Below are 26,665 nucleotides of genomic sequence, written 5' to 3' on the forward strand. Positions count from 1 at the left end.
GGAAGGCTGTCTGGCCCTGGCCCCAGAACCCTAGAATCGGCCTTTTCCGGGAAAACCAGAGACAGCCTTGGCTCTGAGGCCCCTGAAGCGGCCAATGCTGCTCACCGGGGGCCCCCCGCCCAGAGAGAAGGGAGACAAGGCCCTGATCTTCCTGTGCTGTCCGCACCACGACCTGTCCTTCCCTTCCCTCACCCCCCGCCCGCCCCGTCTGCATCTGTCTCGCAATGGACGTGCACAGGTGGCCCACCGTGCCCCTGGATCTGAACCCTACCCGGAGGGGACAGCACAGTCCCTCATTTCCTCAGCAGCCTAGCCAACCAGTGCGGCCAGCACCCAGATCCCGCCCTCGTAAATGGAGGCCCTGGCGGCCACTGGTGCTGATGGAGACACTGTAGGGGAGAGATGGGCCAGGCTCCCGTGCAGGGGGAGGTGGGCCAGGGGTCCCCATTAACTGGAAGAAGAAAACTGAGATAGAACGAAGTTTGTGGAAGTAAACAAATCTCCCCGGTGTTAGTTCCTAGGGCCCCCCAGGTCGGATCGGACACAGGCTGGACCCCCCCACCCCCACTTTCTGTGGAGTCAGGCCGTCCAGACAGGGACCCAGCACCACACTGGGTGCCCTCGGCCTCCGTTCACACCAGCCGTTCACCTCTGTGGAAAGGCCGATCAGGGCACAGGTCCCCCCGGTGCGGACTGACCTCATCGTAGCGGTACATCAGCTTCAGCCCTCGACAGGACTTCTGCTTCTCCACGTGGCGCAGAGCACACTCCAGGCAGAAAACCACGTTCTCGTTCTCCTGCACGACCTGTGGGAACAGCGGCGGCCGGTCCTGAGGTGCAGAAGCCATCGGGCCCCCCCCCCCCGCCCCCGAGGGAGCAGGGGCAACTCAGGGAGGCCCGACCCCGGCTAAAGTCCCCTCCCGATCTCTGCTGCCCCTTCCCAGGAGGGGTTCTCGCCAGCGACAGGCTGGAGGAGACAGGATGAGACCGTAGTGCCGCTGGTAAGCTCTCAGGCACTGGGCCTTCCGGGACCTTGTGCACACAAACCACCTGGGGAGAAAACGTGGCAGGGTGACCGGGAAACGCACCCCGAACATTCCAGCGGCGCGATCGATTCTGCTGGTTACCCAGAGGCTGCCCCCCGCACGCCCCTGGGGGACCCGATGCCTCTGCCCGAACCTGCCCCGAAACTCCAACTGCCTCCTGGGTGATCTGCAAGCCGGACAGGCCCCGACCGCCTGCCAGCCCGTGGGAAAGCCTAGGGCAGCGGGAAGCGCACACCAGGGCCTGGGGCCCAGGGTCCCTGTAGGCAGCACAGGGCCTGATCCGCCACAGACATGAAGATTTGGGGGTGGGGAGGGTGCAGAGGGACAGCTGGTTTGCATGGGGGCCCTCCCCCCGTCCCTGTCCCCGTCCCCCCAACTTCTAGTCCTGGTCTCGTTTAGAAGGAAATTCGGGAAAATGCTGCCTTCACACACAAGACGCGAGAGGTTCACAGGCCTTTTCATAAAGACTGAGGAGAAACAGCCATCCGCGGGAGGGAGGAAGGAAGCGACGCTTAAGGGAAGAAACCCAATGCCTTTTAAAGACACTCAGGCTCAGGACAGGAATAGACAAAAATAGGAAACCGTGAACAAAAATACAATCTTATTACCAATCCAAGCACTGAAAGTTGCGAATCAAAATAAAACCTCAATTTTTACCTATGAATTCAGGATGATACAAGCTTTCTTTTCTAAGTAACTTAATAAAGTTTTTTATTTATGTGAGAGAAAGAAAGGAAGCAAGCGTGAGCAGGGGAGGGGGCAGAGAGAAGAGAGAAAAAGGAGACAGGATCCCAAGCAGGCTCCACATGGTCAGCACAGAGCCCTACTTGGGACTCAAACTCAGAAACCGTGAGATCATGACCTGAGCCGAAAGCGAGAATCAGATGCTTACGGAGGCACTGCAACGTAGGCTTTCTTAGAACAACAGTCAGGCTGCTAGGAAATGCCTAGTGACAGCCTGAAAACAAACCCACGGGAACAGGCCAGTGCCCCGCACGGAGGTCGTGACAGTGCTGTTCATGGTCGTGGGAAGTAACGGGACACTTTCCCACGGGAGTAACTCCGTTCCAACACAAGAGGGACGCCCACGGGACTATGTGGCTTTTATGAGCCATGCTCACAAAGCATTTTTAAGACCCGGGGAAATGCTTATGCTTTTCTTTCTCTCAGAGAGCATGGCTCTTGATTTTCTCTCCTTAGAAACGCCTTGGAAAAGAAAGACTAAGGCGGAAGAAAACACAGATCTTCCCGGACTTCTAAGAGGGCTACACCCCGATCGAGCCGCTGAGAGCTGAAAACCTCCTAAAGCTGAAACTGCACGTTAGGCAGCTAACCTCCCGGACAGCACGGCTCGGCCGGGCCCCCCTGACGCGTGCTCCCGACAGCAGTCTACGCTGGGCCCAGTCCCGCAGCACAAAGCCTATGTGACAAGACACCGCTGACTGTCCCGTGTGACTGTTTGAACGCCGTGCTGAGCGTGAGGCCAGAAGGGCTGTATGGGGCAGAGCGGTTGTGAGAGAATCGGCCGTTCAGCCTCGTGACTGCAGAGCTGGCTGGGAGCCGCGGTCACCACTGCTCTGCGTCACACGGGGGACCCCGTGGCACATCGCGGGGGGGGGGGGGGGGGTGAGGGCACGGCTCCAAAGTAAAAATCCGAGTACAGTTTCCACTAAATGCCTACCAGCTTTGGACCATCGTAAAGTGGAAACGTCCTAAGTTGGGAAGCATCCGTGTGCACGTGTGTGGCCGCTGTGGATGCCATTCTATCCCCCCCACTCCCCGCGCCCCCAATCAGGTAAGTCCCAACGCCCAGTACCTCAGAATGGGACTGTATTTGGAGGCGGGGCCCAGAACGAGGCAACTGGGGTAAAATGAGGTCACAGGGAGGGTCCGGTCCAAGTAGGACTAGTGTCCTTACAAGAAGGGGTTAAGACCTAGACCCTCCGGGTGAGGGGTGGGGGAGGGCACACGTGAAGAAGACCCGGGGAGACTGTGGCCATCTGCTCGCCAAGGACCCAGAGGCCTCGGACGAAACCCACACTACCGCCTCCCGGAGCCCAGACTCGCGGCCTCGAGAGCTGGGAGGGGAGGGGAGGGAAGGGACGGTCGTCCAAGCCCCCTGCGTGCGGTGCGGACTAACGCAGTTCTCCCCTTCTCTCAGCCTTCGGACTGCATGGGAGCAGCTGGGGGTCCCCCACCTCTGCAGGGCACCCGGCCGAGAGCTGGGGGACGCGGGGTGAGGCGGCGTCCTCCAGGCACGAGGCCAGGAGGGGGACAGGGGTGTGCCTGATGCCCCGTGCCTCGGCGACCACGTGGGACGTCAGTGCCACGGCGGGTGTGAGGACACTAAGCTCCAGTCACTGGAGGGCCGTGAGCACCGGGCAGAGGTGCACGGTTTCCGATAGCCCTGTGTGGGGGCGGCCACCCCGACGGGCCACACCAGCCCGGCGGCCATTCCCCTGAGGTGTCCGAGCCCCGCTCTGGCCTGGGACGGCCGTGGGGAGACCCAGTGACGGCACGAACACGGCTAAGCCCAGGGCTGGGCGGGCCGGGGACACCGGCGGGGCCGCTGTGGAAGCCGACGAGGACGGAAGCGGGGCGGACGACCGCAGAAGCAGCAGCTTCCGCCAGAGGCCAGGAGGCTGGAAGCAGGGCTGCTCCCGGGGGGGACCGTCCGTTCTGACCCAAGACAGCCCCAACTCTGCGGGGCAGCGCACTGGACCCCGACCCCGAGGCAAGAGCCGAGGACTCGCGGGGCCCAGGCCCTTCGTTCGGGGGCAGCGGCCGGGGGGGGGGGGGGGGGGGGGGAGGAGGACGGGCAGGAGTGCAGGGCAGAGGAGAGAGGAGCACGGGGCAGGGGCGAAAACCGTCCCGACCCGCGGCCGCACGCCCGGGCTCACCATGGACAGGTAGCACAGGTGCTGGCAGACCTGACACCTCCTCTCTGACGTCTCCAGCTGCAGCCACTTTCGAGGCTTTTTCTTGCCATCCGCCATGGCGCCGTTGCCGTCGTGGCTGCCGTAGCGGGCGGACGAGTGGAGGCCGGCCTCGAACAGCTGCCGCCGCTGCCGCAGCTCCGTGTCCCTGCGCGGACAGAGCGGGGGGCGGGCGTCAGAGCGGGGGCGGGCGTCAGGGCGCCGTCGGGCCCCGCCCCCCGGCCGGAGGGAGTCGCGCACGGGAGGCGGGCTTCGGCTTCGGCCCTGAGCCGCCTCCACCCGTGGGGTCTCCCCTCGGACCGCGGAGGACGGAAGCCAGGACGGGGTCTCGGACTTGGCGGGACCCACGGGCCACAAGCAGAGGCGGTGGGGGAGCTCGACCGCGGCGGGGCGGCGGGAGGGCTGAGTGGGGAGCACCGTGCGCCCAAATGGACGTGCGGGGCCGGGCTGGGCCCGGGGGCTGCGGGTCCCTCTCCTCTCGGGGGCCACCCCGCCCCCACTCCCTCCCACAGGCGGCTGACGTCCTGTGAGTGCCCCAGCGACACGTACTAACCCCACACATGAGGCAGCGAGAGAGCAAGAAGAAAAGCCACCACTCTCCCCCAAGTCTCCACCGGCGAGCACCAGGTGGGCCCCGTGGTTCCGAGAGTTGGCCCTTGTCCCGCCGCCCCCCCCCCCTTCCCCCTGTGCGCGGGACCGGCCTCGGTCTGTGGCTCCTGGGCGCTACCCTTGCCCTGCTGGGCCCGGAACCCAGACTCCGTCACCTGAGCTCATCCAGAAGGGCGGAGATGGTACTGAGAGTGGGGCCGTTCTCCTTTTTTGCTTCCGCTTGTGCAATCTGGTAGAGGAGCTTCTCCATGGAGAACGGCTTAGCTATGTGGCGACGCTTCATTTCCTGCAAGAGGGGGTCACAGCCTTTAGGGCAGATCTTCCTTACCAGGCGGCTGCCGGGGGTTCTCCCTCATTTGGAAGGTGGGGGGCTGTCTGAATTCTCAAACTCTGACTTCCATCTGGATTCAACGCAACTGGGAATCCTGGGAACGTTCCTGCCCGCCTGGGAGACCAGCACGAGGCAGCGGGAAAGGTCATCGCTTGGGGCCACCAACCACAAGGCAGGTGCCACGGATTCAGATGGGTGCGGGGGCACCTGGTGACACACTTGGTCAAGCAGCCGACTTCAGCTCAAGTCATGATCCTATGGTTCATGGGTTCAAGCCCTGCGTCGGGCTCCGCACAGAGGATTCTCTCTCCCTCTCTCTCTCCCTCCCCCACCCGCACTTTCTCTCTCACAATAAATACACTTAAAAATCCGCACCCGCTTCTTTTCTTTGAAGTTTTACCTTCAACTCCTTCCGTACTGTGTTCCCAACACCGTGCGGGAGTCAACAACAGAATTCAAAACCTCTCATGATACAAACTTTCCTTTTAGAAAAAACCCCTCGGCTTGGCTCGGCTGCCTCTTAAGAGGTTTCAAAACTCATATTCTGAAACTCAGCGTCACCTAACGTCAGACCCGCGCGGGCAGGGCCGTGCGTGCTGCTGTGCACCCACTCGGGGGCTGGTCCCACCTTACCTTGGCCGTCTCGAAGCCCATACTCGTCCACTGGGTGGTGGCAAAGTGCACGGTCTCAGAGACGCTGTAGCCGCAGCACACTTTGGACACAAAGGACCCCGGGAAGCAGACGACAAACTGACCGCTCTGCTGCACGGTCCTGTGAACCTTGATCCCCTCCCTGCACAGCACCTCCGGGGAGATCTAGGGAGACAGGCCGGGCTCGGGGGCTTTCCTGGCTGTCGCCCCCAACCACTATCCGCCGCCCAGAGGCCCCCTTCTGTGACAGCTCCGCCAGCCCCTCCCCCAGCGAGTGGACCGACAGGCACCCCTGCTGGCCAGGAGGGGGGTTGTCGGGACGGAAGGGACCTGCTGGCCAGGAGTTGGATGAGGTTTAGTATTAAAGATTTGCTTCTCCTTTGAGAAAATAAAGACACAGGGGCGCCTGGGTGGCTCAGTCGGTTAGGCGTCCGACTTGGGCTCAGGTCACGATCTCGCGATTTGTGGGTTCAAGCCCCACATCGGGCTCTGTGCCGATAGCTCAGAGCCTGGAGCCTGCTTCGGATTCTGTGTCTCCTGGTCTCTCTGCCCCTGCCCCGCTCACTCTCTCTCTCAAAAATAAACGTTAAAGGGGCCGCCTGGGTGGCTCAGTCGGTTAAGCATCCGACTTCAGCTCAGGTCGTGATCTCGCAGTCCATGAGTTCGAGCCCCGCGTCGGGCTCTGTGCTGACAGCTCGGAGCCTGGGGCCGGTTTCGGATTCTGTGTCTCCCTCTCTCTCTGCCCCTCCCCCGTTCATGCTCTGTCTCTCCCTGTCTCAAAAATAAATAAACATTGGGGCGCCTGGGTGGCTCAGTCGGTTAAGCGGCCGACTTCGGCTCAGGTCGTGATCTCGCACGGTCCGTGAGTTCGAGCCCCGCGTCGGGCTCTGTGCTGACAGCTCGGAGCCTGGGGCCGGTTTCGGATTCTGTGTCTCCCTCTCTCTCTGCCCCTCCCCCGTTCATGCTCTGTCTCAAAAATAAATAAACGTTAAAAAAAATTTTTTTTCTTAAATAAACATTAAAAAAAATTAAAAAAAAAATAAAATAAACCTTAAATTTTTTTTAAAAAGAAAAGGCAGACACATAATTCCTAAGAACAACAAAGATCTGCATGGATACCGGCCTAAAAGGGACAACGGTCCCGCAGGGGCACGGCCTCGGTGAAGACCCGGCCCTGTCCCCATGCACCACTGCCAGGTTCGACCGGCGTCAATGGATACCACCTGGGTGGCTGCTGGGAGGCCTCTGGAGCCGGGAGAGCACAGGGGTGCAGGCTGGGGGCCCCAGGCCCAGCACATCGAGGGGCTACTGCTCCCCCTTCTGCAGGCTGAGCCCAGAGTGAGCGGGGCCCTGCAGGGACGGGAGACCGAGGCGGGGGTCAGCAGAGGCCAGAGGGGACCTGAACTCAGGCGTCAGGACACAGCTCAAGGCCACAGACCCCCAGAAACGCAACTGGCCCAGCACTCCCTGAAGACAGGGTCAGAAGCCCCTGTGCTGGTCCTGTGACGGTGAACATCCCCGACCGGTAGCCCAGTCACCCAGGTGCCCAGCAGGTGGGGACGGCAGGGCACAACAGAGCCAGAAGACCACCCGACACAAGCCCGTGGCCCCCGCCTCCTAGATTGCCCGGTCTCCACTTACAGAAAAAGCAGGCCCTGAAACAGACTCAAAGGCCAGCTCGGGCCTCATAAGCCCGGAATCCCGTGCCGTCTGAGGGAAACACCGCTTTCGTAAAAGAGAACAGGTTGGCTTGCACGGATCCCCGGAGGGTTCATTTTTCAATGTCCTCTTTGCCTCTGGGGGGCAGGCCAGCAAGGAAAGGGACTCGATAAGACCGCTCAGGGTTGGGTCCCAATCCTGAATGCCCGCTCCCGGCCAGCATCCGCGGCCCCGGGCAGCGGGGGGGGACCTACCATGACGTTGCTCTCCAGCATCTGTAGCCCTGGGGTACCGTTGGCTTGCAGCAGGGTGTGGACCACATCCTCCAGCTTGTTCTCCTCCTCAGCAGGAATGCAATACCTGGGTTGTGTGGGAACACGGGCGGGACACAGCCTTGACATGGAGCCTCTGCCCGGGGAGCGCTCGCTGGGCCCACCCCGCAACCCTCCGTCCGAGAGGGGAGCGAACGCCGGCTTGCAAAGTGGCCTTGGGGGGTAGCCGGGAGGAGGAACGCACCCCAGTGACTGGCGCCCCGCTTCCCAGGGCGACACCGCTGCTCCCAGCCAACGCGGCCAGAACGCAGCCACGGCGGGCGAACGCACCCGTCACGTGGAGCTGACCTACGCATGAGCCAAAAAGCCTTCAAACCCAAACCAGATGTCGAAAGCCGCCTAGAAATCAGATCCAGACACACATGCAGACGCGATCAGCCTCTGCTAAGTGCCCTAAACCTTCAGAGGACACGACAGGACCCCGGCGCTGGTCCCCCGGGCAGCTGAGGGCTGCGGCGGCCGGAACGGGCGAGGGGACCCGTGTTCTCCGAAGAGGAGTCCAGCCTGTGCGCTCGCCGCCTCACGGCCAAGGCTGCAAGGACACCACAGCGGCTGTGAAATGCTGGAACGGGAGCTGGTAAAAACCCAGGGGTCAGAGGAACACATTCCCGGAGGGAGCCGTGTGCCAGGAGCCAGCCCGGCTCAGCCGGCTGAGGGCACAGGACGGGCACCACCACGAGAGCCACATCAGGCAAGCTGCACAGGCAGACAGAGGGGCCAGGCCACAGGGGCAGGGGACAGCGCAGGCCTTTCTGGCCGGAGCTAAGGAGCCGCAGGGATGCTGGGGGGAGAGAAGGCTGAAGACGCGGGCAGAACTTCACCAACGGAAGAATCTGGAACCTCACCGTGTTACGGGGGGGGGGGGGGGGGGGGGGGTCGTCACCAGTGTCCCAAGAGGGCCCACCAGGGACACACTCCTGGAACGGTCCTGACTGGGCCACAGGCCAATGAAGCCACTGACCTCCCTTCAGGGGAGTCGGCCAGACAGCTCACATCCTGCCCCCGATACAACCGGTTCCAAATGTCCAAACTTCCCACAGGCCCACTGCTGGCCATCCATCGCCACCGGAGTCTGTGAGGCAACCCTACCCTTGGAGGCCAAATCCTGCTTTCCAGTCGCCAAGCACCACATTCACGTTCTCTATAAATGCCGATTTCAACGCCTGTGTATCCTACTCCTGACCTGTGACTGAAATCCAGGCGTTCTAACCTAAATCACCTGTTTCAAGAAAAATCACACACCATCAAGTCCCAGGGTCACATCCCGGCCTCCTCTTCACTCTCCACCAGCAGGGTTTCCGGGGATGAGGCTTCCAAAGGCCCAGGGAGTCCGACGTCTCCCCACCTCTAACTCATGGCCAGGCGGCGAGGACGGCCTCGCAGCCACAGCACCTCACCGCCCCTCGCCCCTGTGTGCAGGGCGGGCCGGGCCACAGGCCTGGGCGGGACGCTCTGCTCCCCAAGCCGGGCGTGGCCACAGAAGCTCGTCCACGGGGAACAGCCCTCCAGACGAGCAGGCCGCACACCCCTGCACGCCACGCACTCTGTCTCGGGCCACCAGCCCCCGCTCTGGCCTTCCCGCAGGATGCCGAGTACCCCCCATCCTCGATGGCACAGCCCCCACAGGGGTCCCCCGGTCCCGCCAGGCTTCGACACTAAGCACACCTGTGGGAATGTGGCCCGAGAGCAGGGGAGTCCCGGTGCGGAGGCTGTGGCAGAGACAGGCTCCCGGGGGGAGAGCACCGGTTGTGCGACTTGGCGTGTTTTAATAAAGAATGCCGAATCACCCCCTCGGGACAAGAGCTGCAGTTAGTGTGGGACAGATGTGGTGTCGGTGGCTCGTCAGGTGACAGGACAGCCCGATTACGTGCAGTAATTTCCCATCTGCCACCGGGAAGGAAGGGCCCAGAGCACCAGCCGTGGACGGGGACGGGCAGACGGGGCAGGGTCACAGGTGGGCACCCAGGCAGCGGTAAGAGAAACCCGTGCCTCTCCCACAGCAGGGACCCGCTCCCAGTGACACCTGTGCTCTGTGGCAGCGACGGGTCGGACACCCCGCTGTAGAGATGCCAAAAATAACCTCACACCAGGCCCGGGAGAGGACGGTTTACACTGGGTGAGGGGAAGGCTGGGGACCCAACACAACCACTGCACCTTCTGTGACACCCCTAACTGCTCTTACCCCTAACAGGACACGAAGTCCTAGAAAACACCACCAACAAATAACGTCCTAGAAGAAAAAACAAGGGTAAGCAGGCAGCTGACAAAAAAGGAACAGAAATGGCCCATAAGCACACGAAACGATGCTCAACCTTGCTCACCATTCGAGCAAATCAAACCTCCTTCGAAACCTTCCCGCCACCTCAAGCGCTTCCAAGGGAGCTAAGAAATCCTGTGACTGAACCGGGGGGCACAGGACCAAACCCACACAAGCAAGCTCCCGGGGGCGGTCAGCCACCTGGTGAGAGGTGGAACTTTCCGGAAAGCTGGGGCCCCCATGGCAGGCGTACTCACCAAATGCAGTCAGCACCAGTGTGTAAGTAGTCGATATAGGGAAGGTGGTTTTGGTCTCGAGACCAGCATGAGGTAGAAAAGACCATGCCGATGTTTAGCCAGGGAATTGTCACTCCTGCCAAGGGGGAGAGAGGCGTTACAGAGGACAGCCACGTGGTCCCTGAGTGACGGCACCTAGAAACCCCTGCCTTCTTCCCAAGCGGAGAGAAAAAGAAAGAAACAGGACTCAAAAGTCAGACGACATCGGTGAGAAGGTGCTCGCTCCTCCCTGTTAGCTACGCAGAAAGGAAGCCAAGGCAGGCAGACACGGTTACAAAACGGTTTTTGAAAACATCTTCATCTGTGAGTTTCGGCGGGAAGCCCTAAGATGCCCCGAGGGGCAGCACACGGGGACTGTCGTCCACCAGCCACGTGCCGTGGCCCGCTGAACCTCAGCTCAGGACGCCCCACAGACGTGTCGACCTGACTCCTGCGTGTGCTGGATGGAGGCAGGAAGCTCAGGCCCCACTCTCTGGGGAGGCCTCGAGGAATCGCTTGCTCCCCCCGCCACCCCCCAGCGTGTGGAGGGACCACAACCCCCAGGGCACCTGGCTGTCCCTGCCCTCTGCAAGCCATCGATCACTTCTGAGCCCACACCAGCCCTAAGGAGTCAGGACATCAGCTTTGAAAATACCAATTTCAAGATGAAACCTTGGCCACGAAGCGTCTCCCCCGCTTTCAGATGCTACCATTCGGTTCACCTTTGCACACTTTTCTGACTTCAACAATCCCATTCCTCTGCACGCTAAAGACCAAAGCTTCCAATCTACGTGACCTACGCCGCTAGCCTCCTGTCCCGTCCTGGTCGTTTGGGGCAAGGGGCCTCGGGACCCGGAAGACGGCGGCCGCACCAGGCTTACCAGGCACAGCACCGAGGTGACGCAGGATGGACCCTGTGTTATTGGGGAGGACGGTGAGGTTCCATCCGTGCCTGCGGCAGAGGAGAGCAGAGGGGCGTCACAGACTGGCGGGGGGGGGGGGGGGGGGACACGCCGCCGAGGCCCCCAAGTGCAGGCCAGAGTATCGGCCGTTACCTTGAAAACGGTTCTGATTTTCCCACTGGGAATCCGCTGCCGTGAGTGTTGGTGTCCACCTTGCCACAGTGCACGGCCACGTGGCAATCCTTCTCTTCCACGAGCCTCCAGTACTCTTGCTGTGGGGAGAGGAGAGGCCCGGTCGGCACCGCGCCGTGCGAGAGTCACGGAGCGCGGGTCGGCGCGAGGCCATCGACGTGCGGCCGAGGAGCCCGTCCCACGGGAGCGGCGGGCGCCTCCGACAGCACAGAGTAAGACGGCAGGGGTCGGATGGCCCGGGAGCAGACACATCCCCACAGAACCGCGGATGGGCGCCAACCGAGACTTGGTCACCGCGTTCAGCGAAACGCCCACCGGCAGGTGCACAAAATCCACATGATGCAGGACTCGGCCTCTCAAGGGAAGGCCGTGCGGACACGTGGACGAACCCCGAAGACCCGAGGCTGAATGCAGTGAGCCGAGCACAAAGGGACAGGCGCCGTGTGATTCCACCTACACGGACACCCGGCATCACGGTCAAAGAGAGAGAAAAGAACGCTGGCGGCCAGGGGCCGGGGAGTTAGCGTCCAGCAGGAACAGAGTTTCGGTCTGGGAGGATGAAATCCCGGAGACGGATGGTGGGGACGGTCGCGTGGCAACATGAAGGCACTGAATGCCACTGAACTGCACACAGAGAGAACGGCTGAGGTGGTTACGTTACGTGATGTGTATTTTTACACAGTTTTAGAAGTCATTTATATGGGGCACCTGGGTGGCTCAGTGGGTTCAGCGTCCAACCCTTGATTTCTGCCCAGGTCACGATCTCGCGGTTTGTTGAGTTCAAGCCCCACATCGGGCTCTGCGCTGACAGCACGGAGCCAGCTCGGGATTCTCCCTCCCCCCCCTCCCTGCTCTGCCCCAGCTTATGTTCTCTCTCTCAAAATAAATAAACTTAAAACTTTTTTAAGTTATTTATACGAAAAGCAGGGGGAAAGCAACGAGAGGAAGGAGGGGGAGGCCGTCCCCCCGTCATCCTATAAAGCACAGGGCCTCCGGGTCGGCCATCTTGACAGACACACACCTTCGTCCCTTCCAGTCACAGGTGATCCTGACTTCTCAGCCCCGTCTGTGCATCAGAATCACCAGGAGCGAAGACTACTTCCACCCGGACTGTGATCCAGCCAACTAAATCGGACAGGGTGCCGGGGGGATGTCACACGAGCAGTTTTAAAAGCCTACCAGGTGACTGTAAGGAGTCCTACCCAAACAGCCAGGGGCGGAGGGGGGTCAGGAACGTGTTTTGCCAACAGCTAAGATGTGCTCAAGTTTCCCACAGGCAATTCCCCCAACTCAGAGGCCTTTTTTGTTTTCAATTTTCATTCCAGAAGCACAGCATCATCTTCCCTAATACCTTGGCAGACCCCATTTAGCTGGAACCACACGGAAAGGAGGAAGCCTAGCGAACAAGCAGCGGGTGTCACGACGTGCAGTTTGGCTCAGAGAAGTGCTACCACGAACCATACAGGCTCCACAACAACTTCTCCAAAGGGGGACCAGCCTGGAGGGGTCGAGAGCCCCAAGAAAAAAATCCCACAACATTATGTGTCTGGGTTCCTCAAGCGTGTCTCCTGGAAGGGGAGGAACAGAGTCTGTGTGAGGGGATAGCTCGAGGCCCGGCCCTGCCACCGGGTGTAGAGACCGACCAACGGCCACCTGGGGAAGAAGGGGACGGCCACCAACCAAGAGGAAGGCCCAGACCTCTTTGGTGGATCTAGAAGCTAGACAGACTCCGACTCATCCAAGTCTGGATTTTAGCAGACCTTCCCCTGGTGTTCAAATATTAGGCAAGTGCTTAGGAGAAAGCGAGACTCTCAGAACGAATTCCTGAGCAGGAAACTAAAACAAGCTGTGTGTCCTTCGTGCCCCACACAGGATCAAACCCTGCGGCCTCTGAGGCCCCCACGGGGACCTGCGCTGAGCAGCCAAGGCCTCTCTTCCCAGCCCAACTGTTCACCCCAAAAGGTCCCATCGCTTTCTCCTGCCACCACATCCCACAAATGCCATGAGCACTTGGGAAGCAAGTGTGACCCAGAGTCGTGGCGGAAGGGATGTGGCTTCCGCGGGTCCAAAGCAGGGGGGTCAGGCCATGGTGTGGTATTCGGAGGCGCCACCCAGGGAACAGAGCTGGGGCGGCCCCGTGCAGATCAGCAGAGACATGCGGCCCAAGGGAAGGACGACACTCAGGGCTAAAACCAGACACGGGGAGGTTCCCCCAACGGGGAAGCCTGATCTGCGGGGCCGGGGCTCCGGTCCTGGGCTTCTGATGGCTGCCGTGCGTGGCCTGGTTTGACCTGGCCCGTCCAGGGACTTGTCCTGTCGTCCCACCCCGGGGAAGCCGGGCCCCTAGCAGTCAGCACGGGTGTGTGCACAGGGGCAGACATGCTTGACAGGAAGACGGAGTCTCAGACCCGCCCACCAGCCGCTGCCCTCGACCAGCCACGGGAGCTCGGCTTCCTTCCCTTGACAGGACCAGGCGCGGGGTACCGGGTGGGGGAGGTAAACAGATCCGGTCCCCGTCCTGCAGCGGCTCACCCAGAAAGCCCCCTGATCGGCCGGGCACAGGAGGGCTCCGGGCTTCCCAGCCTCGCGCTAACTCCAAGAACAGAGTTGGGAGAAGCACAAAGATGGCAATCTGCCAATCCCATTAAAGAGAAAACAGGGGAGAAGAGAAAAAGTGCAACCGTGGTTTCAAGGGATTCCAAACATTCTCTTACATAAGAGACGACGGGGTGAGGAGTCCCCCAGGCAGGGGACGCGCCCGGAGCTCACCCCGACTTGGCGTCTCCCCACCCCCGGCCGGGGGGAGGCACACACTCTTCGCTGCACCTCTCGTGCCCTTGAGTGAGTCTAGATTCGGTGACGACTTGCCAGCCCCCGGCACACAGACACCCACGATGGCCCCGGGGGTCCCCTCAGCACCATCGGGCACCAGGGGGCCCGGGGCCCCGGGAGGCGCGCTCACCTCGATTTCAGCCGGGGCGGGCTCCTTGCTGAAACACATGTTCATGATATTTCTTGCTGTTCGATAAAAAGTTGTTAAAGACACAGACCTTCCCTGGAAAGAAAACAAAGACGAGAGTAAAAAGCGTGAGAAGCCAAACAGCCCCAACCCCACGCGAGGCCGCACCCCTGTCCTGGACCACGGCCGCTGTGTGTCCTGAGCGGACGTGGGCAGGGACCACGGAAGAACGTGCTCTCGGGAGGGTCCTCGGTGCCGACCGCAGGGGAAAGAGGGCCCCTCGGCCTCGCACCAGCAGCAGACGGACCCCTGCCCTGATCCGGCAGAGATGGAGGCCGTGCACCAGGCGGGCCTCGCACAGGCACACCCGTGACACACAGAAGCACACTTCGCTTTACGGGGAAGGGTGTACGATGTGGGAAGGCGCAGAACTCCCCAGTTTACCCCACCTGAAGGGCAGGAGGAGGGGCTGGGGGCCAGGGAAGAAACCAGCGGCATCCCAGACCCGCTCGGAGCTGGGGCCGGACCAGGGATGGGAGGGGGCCCGAGAGACACAAACGTCAGGCACCCTCCACACCTGAGAACCAGCCAAACGCGCAGCCTCCTCGAGCAAACCCGGGGAGCAGAAGTGCTCTGCTCGTTCTCTGCCACAGAAGCCACGCACTGCCCCCTCCCGGGGAGCACCTAGCATGCCAGATACCTAGCATCAGGACGGCCAGCACCCTGCCCTCTGCTGCCCCCTGCCCGGCGATCTCCACAGCGACGTGCTCAAGACGGCTCACGGTTTCGGCCTGGGAATCCCACCGGAGACTCCGTTCTCACCTCCACAGACAGGAGGTTTCGTTTTGCAGAGGCAAGCCTGGTCAGAGCTGTGCTTTTCCTGACCGGGCACGTGTGTCCCTTGGTTGCAGAGGTACCCACTGAGCACCTACTGTATACCAGGCCTAGTGCCGGGGGCTGGAGACGGAGCGGCGCTGGAGCGGACTACGTCTCTGGCCTGTGGAACCCCAGCCCTTAGTGGGTGAGTGAGTGAGGGCCGCGAGCGCAGGGAGCCAGAAGCAGACTGGGCTTAGAACAGGTGACAGACCCTTCTGGAGGAAGGGAAGTCAGAGCGATCGGCACGCAAGTCGTGGCATCTGCTTTTGCTCTAGAGCACAGAAAGGGGCCGCGTGGGGCGACTGCAAACTTCTCCAGACGTTACAAGGGAAGAACCCACCAGCCAGAGAGACAGGGCTTTGCATCACCTAAAAAGCAGAGCACCTGTAATTCGCGAAAATGACACCTGGTGCCCAACAGTCAACACCCACGGAGGGCCAAGGGCTTCAGGACGCCCACCCCCCCCCCAGGCCCTCGGCACGCACACGGCTGCTGCCGACACCCCCGTGGCCACCACGGCCAGACTGTTGTGATGAACCCTAAAGCTGTCAGTTACAGGGCACGTTTCCAGAAACACTCTACTCAGATTCACCTCATTCTCATAGAATTGGCCTTCTTAAATGAAAAATGTGACAAGTAGAAAATATCTCATTTCTGGAGTTGGCTATTTGGAGTCGCCGGATTTAACAAATGGCTTCAGCCGAGAAGAGCTTTTCAAGCAGACACCCAAGGAACACCCAAACGTGCGCCTGAATGTATTCCACCTGCCTCCTCTCCCTTATCTCCCAAGGGTAAAAGGGTCCCCGCCCCCCCCCCCCCCCCCGCCCAGGGTCTCTGGGGACAGCGCCAGGGGATGAGAATGGGGAACCAGAGCAAAGGAGACTGCGCCCTGATGGGTCTAGTAAGAAAGTTCTACCTAGGCAAGCAGGGCATCTTCTTCCAGAAAGGCGCACAGGACTACAGCCCGAGAGGAAAAGGAAGTGTGGCACAGGGCGGCCGGAGCGGGGGGGACTTCCCGTGGGCTCAGAAAGGAAAGACCCAGAACCCGGAGAGGAGTCGCAGAAGTCCCAGGCTTCCGGGAGGGAATCGGCATCGGAAGCCCATGGAGACTCCACCAGGCAGGGCCCCGGGGCAGTGCGGGTGGGGAACGACGGGGACCCACAGCAGCCTGTCAGCGCACCATGAAACTGCCACGCCACTGCCAGGGGGGTTCAGGGGTGGGCCCGGCTCGCCACGTGAGGGTCCCAGCTGGGACGTGCCCACCGTGCCAGGGGTCCTGCTCACCCTGGCAGGCAGCCCTCACAGGGACTCCACCTGCCTCTTGGAGGAAGGGACTTCTCAGGACAGCAGGTGCAGCCACGCGATCTGGCGGCAGAGGAGAAAACCGTGCGCGCTTGTATCCGCCGGGCTCCTGCCTCCCTCCCGCAAGCCCCCCAGCAACTCCCTGCAGAGGCCTGCGCCGATCGCTTCCCCAGAAGGGGCCGGGCAGAGCCAGGGGCTGATGGGCGGCTCAGGATCCAGACAGGGAGGCGAAGGAAGCCAGCGCCCCGAGCCCGGGGAGTCCGGCCCGACTGAGCAGGTCCCACCACCTGGAAGGGCTGGGGGCGCTCCGAGGGGCAGACTCGGCCCCGTGGGCGTCTACACCCAAGCCGCTGTGTCCCCGGCACGTGGGTGCCCACGCCCCCTAATGCAAAGGAGATCCAAGGACCTGGAGCCTGCATGGGGCTCACCGGCGGTCACGGCTCACAGCGGTCAGACGTCCCAGGCCCGCCTCCCGCCCGCAGCTGCACACACTGCCGTTCCGGGCGCCACCGGAGACCGCAGCCTGGCGCCTCGGGCCCGCACAGCCCCGCCCCGCGGCCAGCCCCCCCAGCCCCGCCGGGGGCCCACCTTGTATATGCATTTGTGGAAGTCACTGAGGATGCCCTTGTCCTCCTCCTCCTCTCGAGCCACTTCCTTTTCCTGAGCAAAGAGTCGCCGTCGGCCCGTCTTGAGCTGGGCCTGGCCCACCTCTTTGAGCTTGCTGCGGAAGCCGTTCCTGTGGGCCACGCCGTTGATGAGCCCGTTCTTGGGCTCGAAGCGAGGCAGGGGGTGGAACTTGTTGTAGTCATGCTCCGTGTGGCCCTCGAGGGGCCCCTTCCGCTTCTCCAGGATCTCCTTCTCCATCAGCACCTCCTTCTCCAGCCGCCGGTGCTCCTCCGGGGACAGGGAGTCGTAGGACAGCAGGTACTGGCAGTAGGCTTCCTGGAGCTTGGCCAGCCGGTCCTGGGCGGTTTTGGGGATGCGCAGCATGTCCGCCAGTTTGTTCCACTTTTTGAGGTCAGTCACTTGCTGCATGCCGCCCATCTCGTTAATCAGCCGGAAAAAGCAGGCCAGGTCGAGCTCGCAGCCTCCTGGGACGGGGACAAAGCACGGGGACACTCAGTGACAAGGACCACGAACGACACCCTCTTGCTCCAGCTGGTTAAGTCCGGGGCCGCCCGCTAGGTGCCAAGGATGCTGCTGGGCCCTGGGGCCAGAGCGGCGAACGGAATTGGTCCAGGCCTTCAGGGAGCTTAGTGCTTACACGAGGACAATCTGGGAGGCCACGGGGATAAGTAAAGCAGGCAGAGGGGCCGGGGAGCTAAGGGGCTGCCGTCTCAGCTGGGATGGTCAGGAGAGGTGTCCCCAGGGAGCTGACAGGTAAGCGGAGGCCCGAATGAAAGGAGAGCTGGCCTGGTGGGTCTGCGGGGAGGAGCATCCCAGGGCGCCCCGCCCCCAGCAGGAGCAGCATGTACCGGGGTCCCCCCCGCACCCCCACCCCCCGCCACAAACCCCAAGAGGCAGGTGGAGCCAGGTGACGAAGCAGGGGCCCGTCCCTGGAGACAGGGACAGGGCCTGGGCTGTGCTGCCCAGCTGCACCCATGTCCCAGCGATCCCCGCAATGGCTGTGACGGCAGAAACCGTACGTGTTGCGCCCGCTGTCGGTTCCCATCTCGTCCGCACACGCACAATGACTGGTTTTCCACCCCCTTGACTTCCAGGGCAAGAGGCAGTATTTGAGAGGGCAAAAAGACGGTCTGACTGTCCCTCAACCCTCTCTCTCATGGCCCACGGCCCCCGAGAGACTGCTTACCTCAGTCTCAGGGTGGGGTGTGGGCTAGTGTTCGATACCCCCCTCGATCGACTCTCAGGACTGTACAAATGCACATCAAAAGCAAATACACTCGAAAAACGCTCATAGAGGGACTATCTATGTGGGGCCTGGAGAGCAACCTCCCCTCCAGACAACAGAGGAGGAACAAAACCTTCCAGAATAACCATCCACTGGCTATTAAGGGAGTAAATACGTAACAAAATGCTAGGGAAGCTCAGTAAAAATTAGGTTTTAGGTCTTTGGAGCGTGTGGATAGATTTACAAACAAAGTAAAAGACGCTGAGCTCCTGTGGATTCCGACAGCCTCCTGGGCGTCGTGGGACCACGAGGTGGGTGCCCCGGGCAGACTGTGCGGGAACAGGTCCCCCAGCCCATCAGACACCAGGGGAGTCGGCAACTGGAAGGTCATTAGCTCTGCCGGGTGAGATCAGTGAGGAAGCTCGCCCTCCTTGGGCAGGAGAGGCCATAAGGCGGAGATGCCATCACTCGCTTCCGGTCTCCAGCTCAAAATGGGGAGATGTGGGGCCGGCGGCACAGTGCCGGACTTGCAGAGGCGGACAGGGGAGGGAGTCCCCTCCGCCAGCCACAGGCGCTCAGATCACAGGCTGACTGGGGAGGCGGCAAGCCATACCTTTGTGTTTTCCTCTATGGAAAGCACAGTCCAGCAGCACCTGAAAATTTATATGCTGCTTGGAAATCGTCATTCCACGGACTCCTCACCTGCTACCACTGGGCCCATTTGCAGGGCCGCGAGGCTTCCAAGCGGCCAAGCGCCTCCCTCACCCCTGCTCCCCCAGGGGCTGGGAACAGAGGCAGAAGGAGCTCCTGTACCGGGAGATCCTGGAAAACTGCTTCGAAAATGTTAAGCCCCTTGCCCTGCGAGGCGGCCAAGCTCGGGCCAGTTGAGCACCCCTTTCAGGGATGGGGACAAACAAGGCTTTACGCTGCTGGGCAGCAGCAAAGACTGCAGACACACGCACCGTGGGGACGCGTCCACCCAGCCTCAGGCACTGTGTGGAGGAGTCAAGGCCAAGAGAACCTACTCTGGACGAAAGGTCGCTGGCTGTCGTTACGTCACCGGATTCCCCCACCATCCCCGGAAGAACCACGGTCCCCCTTGCACGGGGTGGGGCTCAGACATGTCACCACAGCCCGGAGGCCCTGGTGCTGTTCAGAGGACACGCGGGGCGCAGCTGACACCAAAAGCTCACGCCTGCTCAGCCCGCTCCCACAACCCCGAGTGGGGATTCTCCGTCAGGCATCAGTTCCTGCAGGCACCTGCTGAGAAGGTAAGGACGCCTCCCTTGCCTCACCCCTGCAGGGAGCCCTGACGGCCAATCCCTGACACGTCAGTGGCGGTTAAATGGCTGCTTTCCTCACCGCCTTTACAAAATCGGGACCCCCGAAACGGAGGCAAGAACATGCCCGTTTCACAGGTCTGGAGCCGAAAGGGAAAGGGTGTGAGACCTTCCCCAGCCGTCCCCAAAGCAAACCCAGCCCAACCCAGACAGAGGGTGAGGATCCCAGAGGGACGAGCCGCTTTCTGGGAGGAAGAGGGACCCGGGACATCGGGGGCCTGTACGTGGGCTCCGGGGGCCACGGCCCTGCAGCTGCCGGGACACGTGCTCGCACGGGGAGCCACCGAGGTGAGCTCCGCAGTGGGTTCAGTCAGCCCTCAGGAGAACCTCAAACCCGTCCCCCGATCTGTGGCCTCTGACAAGGCCCTGCCCGATCACCAGAGACAGTGATGTGCAAGGAAAGAGGAGGAGGACAGAGAGAAAACAGGCTGACCTGTGTCACCCAAACGTGCACGTGTTCAAGCCCGAGCTCCCAGTGCCTCAGACAGGGGACTGCATTTAGAAACGGGGTCTTGAAGGAGACGAGTGGGGTGAAATGAGGTGTCTGGGCGGGTCGCCAGCCAGTATGACCGATGTCCTTACGACCAGAGAAAAGGACACCAGGGACGAGCGCACAGAGGGCGGCCCGGGGGGTGGCCCCGCGCAGGGGCGGCGGGGGCGGGCGGGCCTCACCTATGAGCGGGAGCTCGTCCATGGTGATGCCCTGAGATCTGAGGTGCTTCTTGATGCAGGCCAGCCGCTGCACGTTGGGGCCCCAGCGCCGGCCCAGCTTGTGGATGTGCTGAATCTGCGTGACAAACCGCATCTCGTCGTTGAGCTTGCACTCGGGCCGCCAGTCCGGAGGCGGGATCACCCTGCACATGCCGTACTTCTCCACCTGAGCGCGGACCGACTCGATGTAGACGAGCGGGTCGTGGAACTCCTTGGCGGACGGCCTGAGCACGGGGATCTCGTCCATGGCCGCCCAGCCGGCCCGGCCGCCCCCCTTGTCGGGCTTGGCCGCCGCCTCGTGCGGCTTGTGCAAGGGCTCCGTTTGCGAGGTAGAACGATTTTCACAGGAGGCGCCGTCCGACTTGCCGTGTGCTTGTCTGCCCGGCGTGCTCTTGCCGGCCGCGGCCCGCTTCGGCCGGCTCCTCTCCGAGCTCCGCTCGGGCACCTCCTTCTTGGCGTGGCCGGGCGGCGGGGCTCTCTCCGCGGGGGCCGGGGCCGCGGGGACCGCCGCGGCCGCCTTCCTGCCGGGGGCTTCGGCGCAGCCGGCCGACCCTTTCATCTTCTTGGGGGGCGACTGCGGCTTCTCGGGCTGCTGGGCCTCCTCCAGTCTCCTCTTGGAGTTCCGCAGCCCCTCCCTCAGCTGCCGCCCCCCCACCTCCTTAGTGCATGACTTTGGGTTCAACCTGCCACTGACCTTGAGGCCATTGACGGCGTGCCCGGTGGACTTGGACGCCCCCCCGAGGGATAGCACCTGTTTGCGGGTTTTTGCATTGCTACTTTCGGTTTTCCCTGAGATTGTGTGGTTGACGGCGGAACTGGGCTTGTGGGGATTGGGTTTGGTTTCCTTGACCAGTTCTCTCTTGGCTTTGGTGTATGTGACAGTCCCCTTAGTCACCGTTGCAGTGTACTTCACAGTTTTGGACGGTGAAGGTCTGACTTCGCGCATCTTTTTGGCACCGGTCGCACTTGTACCCAGAGATGACGACATTCGAGTGACTCCGTTTACCTTCGAAACCTGGGAGGCGGCAGAGGCAGAGGGGGAGAGGCGAGAAGAGCAGAATTAGTAACCTTTCCAAGAGGGTGACCTCGCGGCGCGCGGTGACGAAACCCAGCTGGCCGCCGGCTCTCGCGAAGGGGGAGGTGCGGGGCCGTCGTCAAATACCGTACGGGGCCGTGAACTGAAGACAGAGACTCCGGTTCAAACACAGGCCTATCCTCCTACACGAACACACGCGGCCCGACCTGAGTGCCCGCGGCACGGATTCCGGGGCATATTTTCACATGCCTGTTAGGTGGCTCTTCCAGAAAATCAAGGTTTCACCATGACCACCTGTCCACTCGCCTACCAGTCACCTGTCACAGGTTAAGGACACTTATAGAAGCAAACCCCTGCCCATTTAGGGGAAGAGGGGACGGACGGACACAGGGACACACACACACACACCCCTGTTCCGAGAAAAGACGTGCTCGCCACTCTGCTCCACAGAACAGCATGCTCTGCCCACAGAATTTTTAAATCTACGTGCTAAAAAAGGAAAGATACAAAAATACCACAAAAAGAAAAGAACAAGCACACTCATGTGGCCCGGCTCCCGTGCAGGTCGCAGGCCAAGCCCAGACACGTGACTGCCAGCCCCTGGCATCCGTCTGCCCCGTCACCTTTGACACTGGGCCCCGGGGACCGCCTCGCCGGACGCACCTGACCTCTTCCACAAAGCAAAAGATGCCAGTCCCTCCTCGGCATGGGCAGAGCTGGCTTCCCCACTCTCGACAAAACCTCCACATCCGGTTAGAACCTGTCTCAGCCGGCTCGCAACTTGGACACCACAGGAATTCTGTGACACATAAAAGTCCCCCTTGTCGGGGCGTCCGGGTGGCTCAATCAAGCGTCTGACTTTGGCTCGGGTCACGATCTCACAGTTTGTGAGTTCCAGCCCCGTGTCGGGCTCTGTGCTGACAGCTCAGGGCCTGCGGCCTGCTTCGGATTCTGTGTCTCCCTCTCCCTCTGTCCCTCCTCCTGCTTGTGCACTCGCTCTCTTGCTCTCAAAAATAAACAAACACACACTAAAAAAAAATAAAGACACCCTTGCTTATAAAGGGAAACCAGAGAGTGACGGGTGCACACTGGAAATGCGAAACTTCCAGAGAATGATGAAGGCCCAGCCAGAAGCCACTGCTGGGTGCACTGCTCTGTGACCATCACGTCACAGCCCTGTTTGCTGCGGCTGCTGCTGGCCTCTGACAGGTCACTAACATCTTGGGCATCGATCTCTCATCTGCACCAAGAGTTCAAAACGGGGACTCCAAGGTTCCATAAGCACCCCCACCCCCAAAAGAGGCCAACTAGAAATCACACAATCAGCAGGAAATGGAACAACCACAGCCATTGCTTCTCACCGGTAACCCCCACAAGGAGGTGACTGGATAGAAGGAGCCTGTGTTCCCAGGTCAGAGAAGCTGACCGACCAGCTGTGGTCACGCAGGAGCGCATCCTCCCGTCACAGCACAAAGGTCGTGTGTTCCCAATCAGCCCCCAGCGCTCCCACGGGAATCAGGTTCCCCAGGACAGGGCCCGAGTCTGTCTGAGTGACCTCTACACTACGTCCAGGGAAATGCACTCAGCCCAAGTGGGGAAAAACAAACACAAAACCAGAACTTTCCCATCAGTGACTCTCAGAACCCGTAGATCACCGGGCCCCACCCCCGGGGTTTCCTAGACCACTAGGTCTGGGATGGGGCCCGAGAATTTGAATTTCTAACATGGTCCCAGGTGATGCTGACGCTGAGGCAGGAACATACTTTAAGAACTGAAACAAACCTTCGGTAGAAGATTCTGGAAACTGAGCAAGAAGGGTATTTCTTTATATGCCATCAGTTACACGCAGTGCAATCAAAGCCATAACATCTTGGTAAGAGGCTGTGTTCCAGAAGCCAAGCCTCGGGCATTCAGAGAACCAGGTTTCTGGTGAGGCAACCTGGACCTCTGGACTCCAGGCCCCACATGGGAGGCCGCAGGGCAGGCCCAGGACTTACGGTCAGGTCCACCACTGCTCACCACCCTACAGAGAGTACAGAGAGGCAGGACTGACCAGATCAGGTGGGGGAGAGAAGAGTGTGGAATGAAGAAATGGAAAATTAAAACAAAACAGCGAACAGCCTGGCAACAAGAAGTTAAAAATAAATGTATACAACCGGGGGTGGGTGAAACTTCCCAACGTGGGCACCACTCCTACCTGGAATAAAAGGTAAAGTGAGGGACACAAAGATCTCTAGTTTTTCATGGTGTTTTTCAAATGCTTTCATTAGCTCAAACCAAAACGAGCCACTTAGGATAAAACCAGAAACAGCATATACATAGTCCTGCTGTGGCTCTGAGAAACTTTTCCGTCATCGAGACAGAGAGAGACCTCAGGGATCCAGCACCTTCAGAGAAGGATTCCACTGCCCAGAAAATAGAAGACACACCCGTTAGGCCTTTGATCTCTCCTGAACCACTGAGAGGACGGCCTGTTCCAACTCTTCACCCAGCTCAAAATAAAGCTGATTCTGCAGCCTAACCGCCCCGACCCTCCACCCAGACTCTGATCTGATCAGTGTGGGCGGGAGCCCAACAGCTCAGTGTTCCCATAACGATTCTGGCCCTGCTCCTGCCCAGTATTAGGGTTCACCCAGGGGAGACTGGAGAGCCAGAGTCAGAATCTCTCAGACTCTACATCCAAAAAAAAAAAAAAAAAAAAAAAAAGCACAGGGGCCTTGAATGCATCCATTCTGCCCCCTTGGGGGCACCTGATGGCCTCTCCTGCTGTGTTAGGTTATGGGGAGGTACATTTTCCACAGGGCAGAATTCTAGAGAAGTATTTCACCGTCTTCAATGGCAAAAAGAATCCCCCCTTCTTGTTTATGTATTTCCGTAAACTTTAATATGGGTGGTTCCTGCCAAGATGTGCAGTCAACTGCCCTGCCCTGCCCAACCAGAAGAGTGAGTTCCTCTGTTCCTTTGCTTCCTCACCATGCTTACAGTCCCCTTCAAAAGCCGCTGCCCAGACCCTATGCGTGCAGGTCCACACATCACAAGCTCAAAGACTAAATGCATCAACCTCACAACTCACTGAACTCAATGAACCTGATTGAGAAATCACCTACGGAGACGGGAAAGGACATGTCTCGTTGACCGTATTTCTTCCTCCCACCCAGCACACCTGTGTTCCGCCTACAGCAGAGGTCACGTTCTCCCAACCCAGGAACCCACCTGTCCGCACACACATGCCTATTCCTTGGCCCGTCCTGGTCTTTCGGGGTCCAGTGCTCAACTGTTACCAAAGAAAGCAAAGGAATGGTGGTGGAAGGCATTGTTTTACCTTGCCTTGGAGGGTTTCCTCCCACCCACCACCTTATCAAAAAAGGGCAAACACCGAGTTTGAGCTTAACAAAACACCCAGGTCACTCAGCCAGCTCACAAGGCACAGCGGGTCTGATGTCACTGTGCACATCTGAGGAAGTACTTACCCAGAGCACGTGAGAAAGAGGTCACTTAGCTCACTGGAGGCCTAACGCAACGTGCTGCATGCAGCAGAACCTTCCAAGGTGCAAGAGAAACACTGCGGTTGAATAACTACAGCTCTCCAAGCTGTTCCTTCTCTGGGCTCTGGCAGGGACTTCTGCCTTTGCGTCCCTCTCCCCCTAAACCCACCTAGCTCTGCAGGAGGTGGGATGTCTGCAGCCTGTTCTCCCTGGCCCACCACCGCCCACCCACCACCGTAGCTCAAGCTCCTCCAGGCCCACAGCCGTGAGGTTTCATGGCAAAGAAGTCCGAGCCAAGTTCACAACCAGGAATCCTGTCGTCAAGCTCCTGTTCCCCACCAGAGGGAGCTGCTGAGTCGGGAGCCTCTGCTCATCCTTTCAGAGCTGGGAGGCTGGGGACAGCCCACTTGGACTTTAAGACTTGGATTAAAAACAAAGAGCCTGAGATGAACAGAACTGCACCAGACAGGCGGAGGGGAAGGCCTCCTGGTGCAGCAGACCCCTTCGTGAGAGAAAGGGTAAGACCCTAGTTAATGAGCACAGGACCCTCCCAACAAAAAGGCAAGGCTGGGTTCTGGTAGGAGCCCCCAACCCTTTGAGAGCACCTGCTCCCACACTACAGGTGACCTAATGGAGTCCTTAATACCGTGCCACCAACACCTGCAAATCCAACTACAAGCACGACCCGCTGAGCAGCACGGCTAAAACCCTGAACGTCCTACAGTGCAGGTGATTTTCTGACCTTCTCTCTGGATGTTCCTATTTTCCAGAACTTTAAAAAACAAAACTACTCCCGATTCTTTAATCAGAATTTAAACCCCCTCTTTGAATCTTTGAGGCCAACATATTTGCAGCAACCCCCGTACAGCTTATTGTGAGGACCCAACCTCCACAGGGAACAACGGAGCCCAGCAGATCTTCCTGCCAAACGTGCCCGCGGGCTGCCTGTAGGAGGCGATCGTTTCTTTCACATTGTGGCTCAGCTTCAGCACGATAAGTGAGGACAGTGACCGCGAGTGGTGTGGCCCAACAATCCACATCGTGGCTTACCAACCTCACAACATTTACAAAAGTGAACACCTCCTCACGAGGCTCTTGGAAACCAACTTTTTTTTTTTTAAATGTTTGTTTATTTTTGAGGGAGAGAGAGTGAGCACGAGCAGGGGAAGGGCAGAGAGGCAGAGACAGAGAGACAGAGACCCAGAATCCCCAGCAGGCTCCAGGTTCTGAGCTGTCAGCACAGAGCCAGCTGCCGGGCTCGAACTCACCGTGACCTGAGCCAAAGTCAGAGATGCTTAACTGATTAACTGACTGAGCCACCCAGGTGCCCTGAAACCACCAGTATAAAATGCTCTCTAGGTGCATAAGGTTCTTTGGTTTTACTGTCCTGCGTGTGCTAATCTTTTACTGCATTTAAGCTGAACTGCTAGGTGAAGGAACCGAAGAGGAAAACATCAGCTGCTCCTGTGTCCAACACTCAGCACACGTCCAAATCATCCTGCCAGTGGCCCTGACAATCCCAGGGCAGTCACACACGCATGACAGACACCGTGCTTCTGGTATCACAAAGGCGAGAGAAGCCTGGCAAGGCCCCTCACGCTGAGACACAGCCACGGGGGAGGTTATTCCTGGGCTCCGAGGAAGCGCAGCGAGCACATGACATTGTGCAAGGTAACGGGGAAGGGGCCGTTTCAGTACAAAGGGCAAGTGAGTTAGCAGAGGGTGCCTCCGACCACATCAGAGCAAACAGGGTCAAGTCCCTGGGGAGCGGCACCTCCTCAACACCACACCCCACACCTCCCACCACCGCTTGACACGATTCACATTCACCCTCTTCTTTTGGGGCGAACCTGAAGAAGTTAATCCTATTTAAAATTAAAGACCCACATATCCTCTGGCCCCAATCTTTTCTGC

At 60.0% G+C, this 26,665-nt stretch overlaps 1 protein-coding gene and 1 long non-coding RNA gene across 4 annotated transcripts in view; one reads left to right on the plus strand and one right to left on the minus strand.

Moving 5' to 3' along the window:
- JARID2 (jumonji and AT-rich interaction domain containing 2) overlaps nucleotides 1-26,665 on the minus strand; it is a 271,818-nt gene that overhangs the window by 4,534 nt on the left and 240,619 nt on the right. For all 3 annotated transcript variants that reach the window (XM_030314809.1, XM_032593108.1, XM_030314808.1), the window contains 11 exons: nucleotides 20,192-21,245; nucleotides 16,916-17,418; nucleotides 14,153-14,245; nucleotides 11,152-11,270; nucleotides 10,978-11,048; nucleotides 10,079-10,193; nucleotides 7,487-7,592; nucleotides 5,556-5,738; nucleotides 4,747-4,877; nucleotides 3,947-4,130; nucleotides 699-806 (listed from right to left, as the gene is read on the minus strand). In XM_030314809.1, the coding sequence (XP_030170669.1) occupies nucleotides 699-806; nucleotides 3,947-4,130; nucleotides 4,747-4,877; nucleotides 5,556-5,738; nucleotides 7,487-7,592; nucleotides 10,079-10,193; nucleotides 10,978-11,048; nucleotides 11,152-11,270; nucleotides 14,153-14,245; nucleotides 16,916-17,418; nucleotides 20,192-21,245 (2,667 nt within the window). The remainder of the gene's footprint in view (nucleotides 1-698; nucleotides 807-3,946; nucleotides 4,131-4,746; nucleotides 4,878-5,555; nucleotides 5,739-7,486; nucleotides 7,593-10,078; nucleotides 10,194-10,977; nucleotides 11,049-11,151; nucleotides 11,271-14,152; nucleotides 14,246-16,915; nucleotides 17,419-20,191; nucleotides 21,246-26,665) is intronic.
- Nucleotides 755-4,711, plus strand: LOC115513569. The gene is made up of 2 exons (XR_003968739.1): nucleotides 755-835; nucleotides 2,247-4,711. It is a non-coding gene; the product is annotated as an uncharacterized LOC115513569 (long non-coding RNA).

This window comes from Lynx canadensis, chromosome B2 (genome assembly GCF_007474595.2).
Source record: "Lynx canadensis isolate LIC74 chromosome B2, mLynCan4.pri.v2, whole genome shotgun sequence".
Classification (NCBI taxonomy): domain Eukaryota; kingdom Metazoa; phylum Chordata; class Mammalia; order Carnivora; family Felidae; genus Lynx; species Lynx canadensis.